The sequence below is a fragment of the Rhodamnia argentea genome, chromosome 6 (assembly GCF_020921035.1).
Source record: "Rhodamnia argentea isolate NSW1041297 chromosome 6, ASM2092103v1, whole genome shotgun sequence".
NCBI lineage: Eukaryota > Viridiplantae > Streptophyta > Magnoliopsida > Myrtales > Myrtaceae > Rhodamnia > Rhodamnia argentea.
Genome location: NC_063155.1, coordinates 7,436,174 through 7,450,357, shown reverse-complemented (window position 1 = coordinate 7,450,357; position 14,184 = coordinate 7,436,174). Strand labels below are relative to the sequence as shown.

Below are 14,184 nucleotides of genomic sequence, written 5' to 3'. Positions count from 1 at the left end.
ATGGAAGCAACCCTGACAGAGCTGGCTCCTAGTTTGTATTCCTCTGCTACATACTTCAATGCAGTGTCTCACTTGTTCTCTTGCGCTCAATTTTACTCATCTTGTTTGTTCAAGGATTTGTAAAAGGGGACTGCCAGATGTAGACTATGAATTTATGTTTGAGCACTGTATAAAGATCAAAGGAATTGCAACGAGGTAAGACTGCCTTCCGGTTCATGTGGCCATGCATCAAACTTACAATTGTTCTTTCACCTGTTATGTAGTGTATAAGGGCATGTTGATGGCTTTTGTATGTAAGATCCGTTGCTGCTGCAACCTATATAGGCTAACTGTGGTGTTTCTTGAACAAAAAAAAAAAAAAAGGAATTTGATTACTTGAATCTGGTCTATAGCAGAGAATACGAATGATTAACGGCTTTTAACTAAACGCAAGGTGTTTTGCTGTGGTAATGTACATAAGAAATTGATGTTTCAAAATCAAGATTTTTCTCCTGAACATACTGATAGGAATTACTAAACGCAAGGTCTTTTGCTGTGGTAATGTACATAAGAAATCAAGGTGGATGAAGCATATTGCCCTTGCAACAGGAGTACCAGCTTCTGCGTCCGCGCTTGGGCACCATTGTTGAGGTAACATAAAGCAAATTTTCTTGACAAAACACTAGAGGTGAAATTAACTCTTAGATGTCAACAATGTGTTTGCGGAGAAGATATTAACCACCATAACCACGTCATAATGTTAAGTGATTGCTCGTACAGAGTCCGACAGGATTGAATCGAAACCATTGAAAGACATTAAGAATATGAAGCATTTCAGGTCTATTCTCTCAGTTCACACGTATTTAAATCCTAGAATGGACTTCCCCTGTTCACATAAAAAATTTGGAAATTGATTTGAGTTTTTAGTGTGGGGTTTAGTGTGGGGACCTTGGTGATTAACTGTAGTGTACTCTCTAACGAGTTGTGAAGAAACTTTGCTGCTGAAGTCTAAAAAAGTTCTTTTCATATCTGCTGTTCTTTTCGATTCCTTCCATCTTTTTCTCTTTTGCTAGTGAGAGCATTATTGAATATTCCACAACTTCAACTCGGATAGGTTTAAAGTTAGGAGGTTATGGGGCACAAAGAAAACTAAAAGATGGTACCTGGACTTAATCCAAGTTGTTTCAGCGTAAACTATGACATGTATACCTTGTACTTGGCGAATTCTCATATGCAGCTCGAGCGCAGGATTATCCATGTCTAGGATAACTAGCCAGGACATGGGAACAACTGAAATTGGGCGACCGGTGGTGGATCAAATCCTTGCCAACCTTGTTTGTCATGAAGTAGACTTCATTACTGACTGTTAAAGAGTCTAAATAAAAGCTGGTTTGTCTTGTGTTGTGTCTGAGTATGTGAACTTGTCTTGACATGTCAGTCATATCGTTTCGTGTCGTGAGAATCTAAACTGCTCTTTGTTGACGTTACTGCTTACGTCATGGGTTCATCCAATATAAATAAAATCAGATGGGTTCGACATGTTGATGTTGCATTTCTTAAGGTAATTTATTGCAGGTCATATATCATCCACATGCAGAGTAGCTAGTTTGTGACGTTAAATCTGTTTAAGTTTAAGCCAACGATTTCGTTTTCTGCTGAGAATTTACCAGGTCACATATTGCCCATGCGTCGTTTCGCGTCCCTTTCACTTCCCGTAGACCCCATGCGGTCCAGATGATGAGATCCCTCGGGCTCGCGCGCAGGTAAATATAGCTTTTCTGAGAATGGTCATATGTTTCTAGTAAACAGACCCATGTAAATAACTTGCTATGCTTTGTGAAGAACTTCCAAGGAATACGACAGTTGCCGGAGAGCTCACTACTTAATGATTCAAATAAATATTCTTTGCATATCCCTACACAGCCTGTACTATTGGTCATCTTGACAAATGCTTCCCCATCAAAGTGCTCTGCTAACAGAGCGAGCAACAATGACTATCAGGCTGATACTTCCCAGTGCAGAATCAACCAACGATCTCCACAAATATTTCGAGCAATGCATGCAGCAAACATCTACCAGCGACGTCTAAGAAGAGCTATTGTGCAAAGATTGTCTAATTGTGTACGTCAATAATGTTCCCACCATATTAGTCATGGAGCACAGAGAGCTCGTCGTCAATTGTGATGTCATCTCTTTCAGAATTTAACAAATCTCCAGAGCAGTTTCTGCCGGCTGCTATATAAGTTTTCAGCGACACCTTGGAGGCAATGACCTTGACACCTCCATCAAAAAAATGAAGAAGCGGAACGGAAAAAATAAAAAATCAGTTATCCGTGCCAAAACCAACATGAGAAGCCGAAGATTTAAAATCGCCCTTTCCTTAGTCGGGCCCAGTTGATAGCTGCAACCGCAGCTCCTCCCAAGTGAGCCGATCCCGATATCTCACTGTCTCCCTGAACCAACCAAAAATATAGGATTTTAACTCCAGACTTGTTGGTCCGAAACAATTTACAAGTTTACAAGCACTTTGTACATGACAGATTCAGAAAATTTTCTCAGATGGCAGAGGACAGTTTCCTACGCTCGTGCACTAACATGGCGGCCTCTCTTTTTCTTTGACAAAAAAGCCAGCACTTTGTTGGTAACTTGATAAGTTACAAAGCCATAATTTGTGATCTTTATTATTTGAAAGGACGATCCACAAGTTGAAAGCTATTCTAAATTCAGAATTAGTATCCTCATGCCGCTATACTAGCAAGACTACTAATTGCCGACCATCGCCAAGGGCATCTCTCTACAAACTATTCTGAGTTCTAAATTAGGGGAATGTCTATCAGTGATACCGCTTCATTGATAATGTGAGTCAATGTCGATCACATTGACTCACATATCTTATGTTCACAATTATTGAGTAATAAAAAGAAATCACCACCCTTGATATCATCGTTGCAGGAGATACTTCTTTATAATATTGATAGAATCATGCTTTACACTAGTTAACCTATCACTACACATCAATCTTCACAACACTACAACATATCAATCGTTTGTCTAGATCCAATCGAGGGATTAACTGACCAAAATGTTGAATATCATAGAAAGAGACAGATAATTAAGATGAAAAAATTAGCTGATCCTATAGAAAGTACGGAAAAAAAAAAAAGAGTCGATGCATACCTTGATTATCCTCAACACATCTTTGCTGACCAGGAAAGTTCCCTAACAAGTAATTAAAATTTGATTCAGAGGGATCTCGAAACTAACCCCCTAAATAAACAACATTCTAATCAAAACCGCGAAAGAATTACCAGTAAGATGGCAGGAACTGGAATGATAAAGTCCAAGTAGAGTGTGGCTTTTGGAAAGAGAAATATATTAAGGAGCATGATAGCATTGACAGCTCCGCTAGCCCCCTAAAAGGATATCACAAGTCAGATAAAACTCAAGCATTCAACATGCCAGTCGAATTAAAGGAAAGTTGCAGGTTTCGAAGCTATTCTACTAACTGAGCCCAGGATCTTCCGGAAAATAATATCACACACTTGCAGCACCAAGAAGTATGATTTACTTCTGATCATGTCTACGAGCATTGTTTCGGATTATAGATAATGCACCTCGACATGATGTATGGAAATGTAAGAAGCGCTATGCCATGTTTTGGGACTGGAAACTGCAATCACCTATCTCAGAGTAAAGCACAACTTTGCTAGACCACTTCAGATTGTCGACAAACTCACATTCAAAGACTTGGAATAAACATAAAGTGAACGGGACGTGACTACTGGATTTACATAAATTACTGTCCATCTCTATAGTAGTTGCTCCATTTACACATACCAATCCTGGCATTCTTGAAGGGTCTATGCTGAACATTCCTTGACCCTGCAAAGTTTGAGGTAATCAATATTTGCATTAACTACAAGCCCACAACATAATTCTGCACATATTTCCATATATCCAGTTTACCTTCGCTTGTGAATGCATGAAAGCATGGTGCACCAAATAGAATAATGAACCACCAAGAGCCCCAGCCAGATACAACTTTAACAAGAATTCTGGTCCGAAATTTCTCCCAATCTAACCATACAACCATTTGAAAGGTACATAATTAATCAGAGAAAAGTAAAGGCACAGGATATTATGCATCAAATTGGAAAATCAAACAATATGCTGAGGCACGAGATCACAAACGGCACAATTCTACCTAACAAGTTTCAGAAAAAAGTCCCCATCATAAACATAAACAGAAGAGAAAGAAATTTCTATCCGCCTCTCTCCCTCCCTCCAGAAAACTTGCCATCCTTCAATGAAAATTGCATAAAAGTTACAGCCTTTGTATTGTTAAAGCTTCAAAATGAATATGAACAGTTCTCCAAATCCAAATTAACACAATCCTTAAATTGTCAGAAAAATATAAAACTTTTAAGAGAAAAAGGCATCTTATCTGAAAGGAAATAAGAAGATGAAAGGTGTTAAGTCATACATTGTGCCCGAAAAAGTAAAGACCGATCATGTTAGAGATTAAATGCTCCATAGTCATATGGCTGAAAGCCGAAGTTATCAGCACGTGCAGACGACCGCTCTTAAAGTTGTCTATCGAAATCTGCAATTAAGATCACAGATTCACTTAGATTGAGAAATGAAGATTTATAATTTAGATCAGTGCCTTCGGGTCTCATCTCATTGGAGACCTTTAATTCTAGGACAGAGATCTTACAGTGAAGTTTTTTATCATAAAACTACGATCAGCAATCTGCCATAGCATAAAAACAGCAACATTTGCAATTATCAGCCCCAGAACCACATTGTCAACTGTTAGCCTTCTAAACCATGATTTCCTGCAGATTGGAAAACAAAGATACCTTGGAAAGTTATGCTTTAGCTACATGAGTCTACAATCAAGTGAACTTGAATCATAACCATACGTTTCCACTGGATGGTTGAAACCACAAATCCTAACCAAGGGAAGTCCAAGAACGCTCATTGGTACGGCCACGAAAGCAGCTTATGCCATTACCCTCACCTTCAGTTAAGTTTGTTACGAGAGCAATAAAAACACTTAAAAAGCATTCTGCTAATGTGGCCATTAAATTTCTTATCCATAAGTGGCAGCAGACCAAGCGATCACCTAAAATACTGTATCCAAGTAGCCTTTCCTTTCTCTCTATCACCTAGGCTAAGACAAAATAGAACTTGGGAGTTTGCCGCAATCTTCCTTTTCTTTCTCTCGCACAATACCCTTCACTCTCTGATTGTTAAGCATGCCCCAGAGCTACCATAAGCTGCACGTAAGATCACAAAGAGGCCAACTAGAAGCAATTGATTCACTGATATTTCCAATGCGAGTGATGAGAAATCCACTTATATGGTTTGAGTCCTAATGGTGCAACAGACCAGTCGTGATCCAATTAGAATATGAGACCGAACTTAAATGGCAAATGGTAAATCTATAACCAATTGAAGGTTGCAAATTGAATATGTCCTTGGACAGATATAACTCTCTTCTCGATTTTGGCTTGTTCTGGAACATAAAGACGACATTCCAATGTCAAGAAGCAGAACAAAACAAAGATAAGAGACTGGATATTCCCCCTTCCGTTATTCCCCCTCTCATGAGAATTAGAATCCAATGAATGTAGTTAGTTTGAAAGTGAGTTCAGCTCATGGCAAGGAAGTGAGTACAGCTCATAGCAATTTTCACTAGCAAGACAGTGACAAACAGAGTCATCTCTCTTCATTGATCCACTCTCGGGAGGAAAAGAAAGGGTCGGTTCAGTAATGGAAGCCCCACAAAATCACAAGCAAAAAAAAAATGCAGAGCATCCATTACCAATTCACCATCGAACAAAGATCAAGAATCCCCAAAACCAAGAATTGCAAAACAAAGAACACTCGGAGCCACTGACCAGCCGCGTCTGTAGGAGTCGAAACTGCCGCTGAATCCTGATCGCGAGTTGAAAGGCGAGGGAACCCTGTAAAACCCAGCTCTGGAATTCAAGAGGCTCTTGAGCGGCGACGCGAGAAGCGCACTCGGATAAGCCGACACTGACACTGGGGTGTTTCCCGGCCGGAGCCGCCATGGAGCGTTGTCGGAGAAGGAGGAACGGGGCAAAGAAACGCCGAGCTTGGCGCGGCTCGGCCTGGCGACGGTGGAGGAGTCGCAGAGGCGGGAATGGCGTAGGAACGAAGACGTGGCGGCGGCGGTGGTGCCCGAGAGGTTTCGTGAGAGGCTTGAAGCGAGCTTGAAAGAGACGAGTCTCTGCATCTTTCCCCTGGGATCCAAAGTGCGTCTCTTTTGAAATCAAGAGCCCAATTCAGAGAACGCAGAAAAGTTTTGGTTTTTCTCTCCGCGGTCGGAGGTTTTTGGGGGCACGATCGAAGTACGAGGTTTAAGCAACTTCTTGATTCTTTTTTTTTTTTTTTTGGTCCAATGCAACTTCTTGATTCTTGAATGTAAGCGTTTCCGAAAGAATAGCATATCTCGTTAAAAAATTTAATCAATAAAAATATTTTCATTATCGAAAACAGTTTTTATCTAAATATTTTCGTAGACGGTAAAAATATTTTTTTCATTCATTTTCTTTAATCGATATAAGAGCTCATTTTCTTTAAAATATTTTTTTTCAATCATTCATTTTTCGAGAAATATTTTCTTTAAAATAATTGCTTACGGCTCTTGAAATAATTAGTCGATTCAAAATATTTTTATTTTCAGCAATAATTTATGCCTAAATAAGAATTCAATTTTTAGAAAAATATTTTTCGAACCATTTATCTTTTGCTAAACAAACCCGCCGTGAAATCCTTTAAATTTCTTATCTATCATTAGAAAACAGAATCACAAATTGGGCTGCAAAAACATGAGGTCCCAATAGTTAAGTACAGTCAATGGGCTGGACACCAAACCTATGATGAAAATGAGTTGAAATGCTACTACTTTCAAATAATTGACTGTGGTCGAGTCTGCAAAGCCTTCTTCTAATGGTATAATTACCTATTCTACCTGATTTTCTGTGAATACCCAGAAAATCTGGTATTCAAATTCGGGTTAATACAAATAAAAACAGTGATTAAAAAAAATCTACTTTTTTGCTATTGTTCTCATAAAGTCCATATATTTTCACTTTTTTTTATCAAGCTCTAAAATTAAATAAAATATATAATCAAGCATTTCTAATACGAAATCCGACTAAATTCAAACGGTGCGAACGTCGGAGAATATCGGAACATGACATAAATTAAATAGTTTCTGCATGAATACCCATCGCAAACTATAGATAATAACTGGATGGACTTTTTTTTTTTGTTATACTTCTATGAATTCATATAATCATAATTAACATCCACGTAGGTCACACTCCGGCATCCTCGAATGGCCATGTCACCCGAATTTGGCTGGATTTTATCCAAAAGGAATTTGATTAGGCTTTTGGTATAAATGGGAGGGTTTAATTAGAGATATATAATAAAAAAAAGAGAGAAGAATAGTGATGAAAGTTAGAATATTTTTGGGAAAAAAAAAAACGGAAAAACGCTGTCGTTTCTCAGTTGAGCTCTCTGCGCATCTTGAGCGGCGATGAATAAGTTGAGGCGGCGGTTGGCGGCGAGACCGCCGTGGGAACGGCTGAACGTGAGCTCGGAACCCACCACGTACAACTGAATTCGAAAGAGGCCAGTATCGCGCCGGCGAGGTCAGGCGAGAAGAAAAGGGAGTCTTGTCCGCTTTGACCAGATGAGGTCGCGACTGAGGTTGCTGGCATTTCGCGAAACGGGACGTCGTTATCTCTCCGGAAGAACCGGCGACTCCTCGAGCCCGAACCCCCGATTTCTTTCGCAGTCCCAGCACAGGAAGCAGGTCTCCCTCGCGAATCTCTTCCAAAGGTATGGTTTTTCTCCGTCCCAGTCGCCTGATTTCCTCGCGAAGAATCGGTTCTTGCTCGATGCTAGCTTGCACGACACTGAGAGATCACTAAGCATTTTGTCCTCGCTCAAGATTCCCAACGGGTTGGTGATCTCTGTGATGAGTCAGTGTCCTGGGGTTTTGGAGCATGACTTCCTGAGGAGATGGGAGGTGGTTTTCCGGGAGTTTGGCTTTCTTGGGGTTTCTTCTGCTGGCATTATAAGTACCCTCCAGGTTTCTAGGAAATTCAATGTCGGTCCGGAAAGATTTGGTACAATTTTCGAGGTTTTGAAGGGTTTAGGCGTTGAGGATCGCACTTATTGCAGGATATTGGAGGAGTTTCCTGGAGTTATTGCACTGGGGGAGAGTGAAATTTTGGGCAAAGTCAAGTTCTTGGAGGGAATCGGCATATCGAAAGCTGCGATGGATCGTGTGTTTTGCACTTTTCCTGGCATCATGGGATTGAGTGTGGAGGATCGACTGAAGCCACTGATGCGTGAGTTTAGGCATTTGGGTTTTGATAAAGGTGTGGCTCGGGATGAGATTCTTAGAGAGCCTAGAGTTCTTGGCATGGAACTTGGGGAACTGTCCCGTTGCTTGGAACTACTACGGACTTTAAAATGCCGAGAGCCGATTAAAGAGAAGATTTTCAGGGGAGGTGAATTCAGAGCTGGGTTTGAAGTGAAATTGAGACTCGACTGCTTGTGCAGGCATGGTTTGATTCGCAGAGATGCTTTCAAAGTGTTATGGAAAGAGCCAAGGTTGATTGTGTATCAGACAGGGGAGATTGAGAGGAAGATTGATTTCTTGGTAAACGAAATGAACTATGATGTCGAGTGTCTAATCGAGGTGCCTGAGTACTTAGGCGTGAATTTTGAAAAACAGATCCTTCCTCGATACAATGTGATTGAGTACTTAAGATCCATTGGGGGACTAGGCGATCCAGTAGGCTTGACAAATTTGATAAAGCCTAGCAGGCTAAAATTTTACAACTTATATGTCAAGCCTTATCCAGAGTGTGAAAAGATTTTCAGAAAATGTGAAGGAGATGAAGCTAAGAAGCAGCATGCAGTGGGACTGTGGAAACTCTTCAAACCGCAAAAGTATCCCCAGTCCAAGGATGATGCAGAAAACATAAGGTCCTTTATGGAGTTGGGTGGTTAGGATGGGAAAGTTGTAGCATCTCATCCATTAGTATATATCAAATATACATCAAACTGAGGATTGTGAGTGGTTCACGTCTGTTTGAACCATCCACAGGTATGTAGAACTTTACGCAGAATTCGTAGTATTTGGCATATTCTGAAGTCGGCATCAGTTCTTTAGAGCCTTGATTTAACCAGATTAGAATTGGCATGTAGATCTTACATCTCTAGTTACCGCAGCAGCAGCATGTATTTGTCATTTCTGATCGGTTTTTGACACTCAATTGTTGCATCTCTGGGATATGCAAAATCAGCATGTATCAGTTTGTTGTTGCCGATATGGAGGAGATGTCGAACAAGATGGATTCTGCTCTTCCTCATTCTGGTCAAGTTGCTTATACATTGCTTTCTTCAAAACTATGTAAAACAGATAAAATGAGTTAAACGTCATCATGCAACACAATAGTAACGATATTTATGCGGGTGGATTGTGAAAAAGGATTAGATTTCCTAGTTTAAATCGGTGGCACTAATTTTATCTGTGTTTAGTTCTAAACTCTTGTCCTTTGTTTTTTTACTTTGTTACCTTCTTAAATTTTGTCTCATGGAGTTGCTCCATTTTGACTTTACCGTATCAATTTCATCAGCTTGCATTGCTCCTGTAGCAAAGTTTATTCTTGTAAAATCTGTTAGTGAGGCTGTCGATTCTGTTGCAGGTATGAAGGCCTTTAAGAAAATCTTTTATCATGCCCAGTCCCAAAACTGTTGCTTTATTGGGAAGTCGTAGACTGGATAGGTTAGTTTTAATACATTTCTAATTAAGGTATTTATGATATTTATATGTATCACAGTTTACATATCCATATCTTTACTTCTATACAATATTATCCAGTGGGCAAACTTTCTTGTTATTATTGCTTCTAAGTTCACTACATCCTTGATGTTTTACTTCCAATTGTATTTATTATTGAGATTCGCTTCCATATCAAGAAAAATAAAAATAACCAGTGAAGTATATGCAAATTATGCGAATGCAACGTGTTTATTACTGTTTAGCAAGTGTATTATTGGTGATAGATAATAATGTGTTCAGCTCCTGAGACTGATGTAGCAGCAGCTTCGCAACATGGTCTTATCATTTCAAGGCTTCTTACGTGTTACCTTTCTCCAAACAAGATAGACTGATTGGATAATTCTTGCATGTGACAATGCGAGCTTAATAACAGTGTAGGATTTTTCTGTTTATTGCTGTTCGTCATTTGCAGCTTTATTTACTACTTTCGATACCCCATATGCACCTATAACTGTGCTGTCAGCCTGATAAAAATGTCAAAATATGCAACCAACTCTGGAGACAGGAATCTTTAATCTACTAAATTATTACGTTGGGCTATGTAGGCTTTTTCCTCAAGGAAAGATGATTTGGTGAATATTCTTTCTGTTTAGGCCTCACAAATTCATTCCAGCTGTTTGGTCTGCCTAATCCAGTCAATGTATATGTTGATGAGGTTTTAATTGTTGTCATAACAGACTTCTCACAATTAGGTCAGATGCAAGGAAAGTTTCAAATGGTGTTTGGCAGGCATACTGGCCATGCCATTCTGGTTTACAATGTCAAATTGCTTTTTAGTCAAGATTTGAACTTCACAACTTTTGTTGTGGACCATATACAGGAAGATGTACCTGATGAATCCACTAGTGTGATACTTAATTTTAGCTTTTTGCATTCAGTTTTCGGAGTTGAGGCATTGTTACTACAAGCTCTTTACTCCAATTATGGAGGCGCTACCTGAATGATGTAGAAACGAATGAATTAACTCGCATGATGCATTGATTGGGAACTGATATGAAGTTGAAAAGAAAAAACTATTAAGTTCTCAAACGGAGTCAGCTGTAAATGCTGTTGTAACTCATTGGGTCAAATCTACTAGGATGGCCTAGAAATCTGACCTGACCCAGCTGTGATTCGAACCGGTAATTTTGGTTCAGGTCCGGTCGGAAGATTCAGTATTCAGGGTGAGGAAACCTGTAGAAGAGTTTAGGTTTCGAGACAATCCTTACCAGACTGCTGACCTTGTAATGTTAAAAAACAAGTTTCAGTAAAACGTATGGGAAAAGGATTCAGATTTCCCAGACTAGATCTATCTGAAATAAAGTTGAACATGTAGTGAAGTGAACTGACCAATCGCTCTGACGTCACTTGGGTTCCAGCGACCATGGACTGCCACTTTTTGCCAACCTGGGATGACCATATTCTTATTTCCGGTGCATTCAGTTATAAATTGCGACGGTTGTTTGCTTAACATTGTCCTGTTTTTACTGCAGATCCCCGGATTCTGCCAGGGAGATCTTGAATCCAGAGTTCCCTCGGTGGCTGAAGGCTGCAATAACCTTGCGGTACAAGAGAATTAGATACCGACTTGCATAGAGTTAGGAGTCTGTATTACCGGACTTATTGAATTCATCATTTCCATCGTCGATGATGGTCTGACATCTGATTCAAACATGGAGTTTTGCCAGTGTCCCAATGCCTGGTTCTTGCATTTGAGTAAATGAAGGCTACAGAGTTTCTAGCTCATGGTCCGCGCAGAATACAGATATAAAGTTGGATTGCGTCTGTGTTTGGCGATTTCATTGATCTTGTCGCTTGCTTTGACAATGCACTCCGACTGTTCTAATAATATGCTCCGCCACGAGGAGGTCTCTCTCTTTCGGTGACGTTGCATTGTATGACATTCTATCTAGCCAAATCTTCCTTTTTCCTAGAGAATCAGATTGATCTTTACCAGGAATATACAACATACGCGTTGACCACTCCACACAGGGAATCTATCGTAAGACATGCAGAGTAGGTATCAACAACCATTTGAGCTTCTGTCCGCATGTAATGCAGCGAAAAATGCTGGTTTTCAAGGAGCATGCGGTTCAATTGGGCAGTCCAAATTTGCCACCACAGCAACCAACAAACTCTGAAGCTACTGATCAAGACAGATCTCAACTTCAGACAAGCTCATGGGGCTTACCAGGGCGGATCCGACGCTCGACTTGCCGATCGATTCGTGAACTTCTCCGGGCTCGAACTTGTTCCCATCCGGCCAAGCCGTCTCATTGCGGGCTATGGCACATGTGGCCGACGTCGCTGTGTCCTCACAGAAACGAGGTGTCGGCCTGCGTTGGTTTTGCGTTGCAAGCCCAGCCCGGGTAGGAATCGCGTCTAGCGTGTAGTCAGAGGCTGGTTTTTTGCTGATGATTGATAAGTTAAGGAATGAATTCTAGAGAATGAGCGAACTCGCAGGCTTGAGGGAACTCCATTTCTCGTGTCGAGAATCTCGACTTATCAAAAGGCAAAATAGATAATATATGCGGAAAAATCAAAAGAAAAGGAATTCCAGGCCGTGTTTGGTTGGTCGGATATAACTCCAGTTCATCTTACGTGATGTCTGGGGCAACTTCGAAATTTGGAAATGTCTGGATATTGTTCGGATGAGGAAAAGTTCGAATATCGCCCTAACACTCGTCTCTCTTCTCTCTCCCTCTACCCTACGCAACCCGCCCATGAGCGCCACCCACAGCCTCCGTCAACACTTTTCCATGAATGCAGCGACCAATGTCTCGATGATTTTGACCTTCCCATTGTCACCGTCTACCGCCGACGGTGAGACGACGAGTGACCACACTAGGCCGGCCTGGATGTCCCCGAGGGGCTCTAGCTCTGTCTCCACAAGAGTACGGTGGCAATGGGAGCTCGCTCCAATGTCGAGCTCAATGACGAGCCTGAGCTTCGTCTCATTGCCACCAACGATGCTCGTGGTGGTGACAAAATTTAGAGGATGATGTCAAGATCGCGGCCCAAAACTAGTAGGCGCGATTAGGATTGTGCCGAGAGTTGGAAGTTCACCGATAAATCACAACGTGGAGGACCTTAATGGGCGGACATAAAGTTTATTCCATGGCAGAGCTCGACTCGACCTTGGCCTCGGAGGAGCTCTATGTCCAGATTTGGAGCTCCTCCCCGGTTGCGCTCAACTCGATGGCCATGGAGCTTAATGGCCATGAGACAGAGAGAGAGAGAGAGAGAGAGACGATAAAGGTGATAGCACTTGGTGTCAACGGCGGCTTAATAGGAGGCGGCAAAAGGCAACGGCGAGCCGACGTGAGGGTTGATGACAAGGGCGCAGAGGTTGACGGGAAAGAGAGAAGAACTTCGCGTTTACGCAAAACGGTGCCTTGTCTATATCGATGTCCCATACTGACATCAACTAAGAATATTGCAATATCTTATCATATTCTTATTGCATCAAATCCTATCCTGACAGGTAAAAGTATCCGAATGATCCAACGCAGCCCAGAGTTAACAAAGGCCAAATATATATATAATATATATATGCAGGATAGGACAGGGACATTGGAGAATATTGGTCAACATGCCAAAGAAGACAAACGGCAGATACACATAAAAACATGTATTCAGATTCGGGGGAGTTCACATTGGGTTCGCCAAAGAACAGAATAAGACCAACTCGACAGTACACTCGCGCACGTCCGATCAACTCAGTCTGCCAAAATGACTACACAAGAGAGACAGAACACGTTAGTATAAAATAGGGGAAAGAAGCCAAGAGAATTTGCATCTTAGATTTTCTTTGCCAAGGGGAAATAGGGTGCGGAAGATATTCCTTCAAGAGAGAGCGAAAAAGGGGGAAAAAAAATATCAGAGATGCTGCATTTGGGAAAGAACGTGAAAACCCTAAAAAAAAAAAGGGAAAAAACCACCAAAAACCCCGAACTATGTCAACTGTGACACATTTACCCTAAACTTTTTTTTGTGACACCAAAAATCCCAAACTTTTACTCATGTGACACATTTACCCCAAACTTTTTCTTGTGACATTGAAAACCCTAAACTTATACCCGTGTGACATATTTACCCCAAAATATTTTTTTTGTGACATCAAAAACCCTAAACTTATATTCGCGTGACACATTTACCTCAAAATTTTGAGGTAAATGTGTCACACGAATATAAGTTTAGAGTTTTTAGTGTCATAACAAAAAGTTTGGGGTAAATGTGTCACACGAGCACAAGTTTGGGGTAAATGTGTCACATACATATAAGTTTAGGGTTTTTTGTGTCGCAAAGAAAAGTTTGGGGTAAATGTG

At 40.8% G+C, this 14,184-nt stretch overlaps 2 protein-coding genes across 14 annotated transcripts; one reads left to right on the top strand and one right to left on the bottom strand.

Annotated features, from left to right (window-relative positions):
* Positions 1-1,867: 1,867 nt before the first annotated feature.
* On the bottom strand, positions 1,868-6,339 carry LOC115745150 (RHOMBOID-like protein 12, mitochondrial). 3 transcript variants are annotated; one of them, XM_048279895.1, is made up of 9 exons: positions 6,310-6,339; positions 5,886-6,279; positions 4,697-4,817; positions 4,463-4,582; positions 3,946-4,056; positions 3,817-3,861; positions 3,288-3,392; positions 3,157-3,198; positions 1,868-2,432 (listed from the first exon to the last, which is right to left on the bottom strand). In XM_048279895.1, the coding sequence occupies exons 2-9, from the start codon at positions 6,242-6,244 to the stop codon at positions 2,343-2,345; spliced, it is 993 nt and encodes a 330-aa protein (XP_048135852.1). In that variant the 5' UTR covers positions 6,245-6,279; positions 6,310-6,339; the 3' UTR covers positions 1,868-2,342. The 3 variants fall into 3 exon arrangements, with proteins under 3 accessions (XP_048135852.1, XP_048135853.1, XP_048135851.1); XM_048279896.1 differs by having other exon boundaries at positions 4,490-4,582; positions 5,886-6,318; XM_048279894.1 differs by having other exon boundaries at positions 5,886-6,317.
* Positions 6,340-7,510: 1,171 nt separating this feature from the next.
* On the top strand, positions 7,511-11,766 carry LOC115744445 (transcription termination factor MTERF15, mitochondrial). 11 transcript variants are annotated; one of them, XM_048279892.1, is made up of 3 exons: positions 7,511-9,139; positions 9,741-9,820; positions 11,350-11,766. In XM_048279892.1, the coding sequence occupies exon 1, from the start codon at positions 7,712-7,714 to the stop codon at positions 9,041-9,043; it is 1,332 nt and encodes a 443-aa protein (XP_048135849.1). In that variant the 5' UTR covers positions 7,511-7,711; the 3' UTR covers positions 9,044-9,139; positions 9,741-9,820; positions 11,350-11,766. The 11 variants fall into 11 exon arrangements, with proteins under 11 accessions (XP_048135849.1, XP_030535500.1, XP_048135848.1 ...); XM_030679640.2 differs by having other exon boundaries at positions 10,555-11,766; XM_048279891.1 differs by lacking the exon at positions 9,741-9,820 and adding an exon at positions 9,672-9,740 and having other exon boundaries at positions 10,756-11,766.
* Positions 11,767-14,184: the final 2,418 nt, after the last annotated feature.

Coding starts and splice junctions, on each gene's coding strand:
- LOC115744445 (XM_048279892.1), top strand. CDS start 7,712: ATGAGGTCGCGACTGAGGTTGCTGGCATTTCGCGAAACGGGACGTCGT.
- LOC115745150 (XM_048279895.1), bottom strand. CDS start 6,244: ATGCAGAGACTCGTCTCTTTCAAGCTCGCTTCAAGCCTCTCACGAAAC. Junction 3,862..3,945: donor TCATGCATTCACAAGCGAAG/GTAAACTGGATA, acceptor CAAACTTTGCAG/GGTCAAGGAATGTTCAGCAT. Junction 3,199..3,287: donor CAGTTCCTGCCATCTTACTG/GTAATTCTTTCG, acceptor ATTACTTGTTAG/GGAACTTTCCTGGTCAGCAA.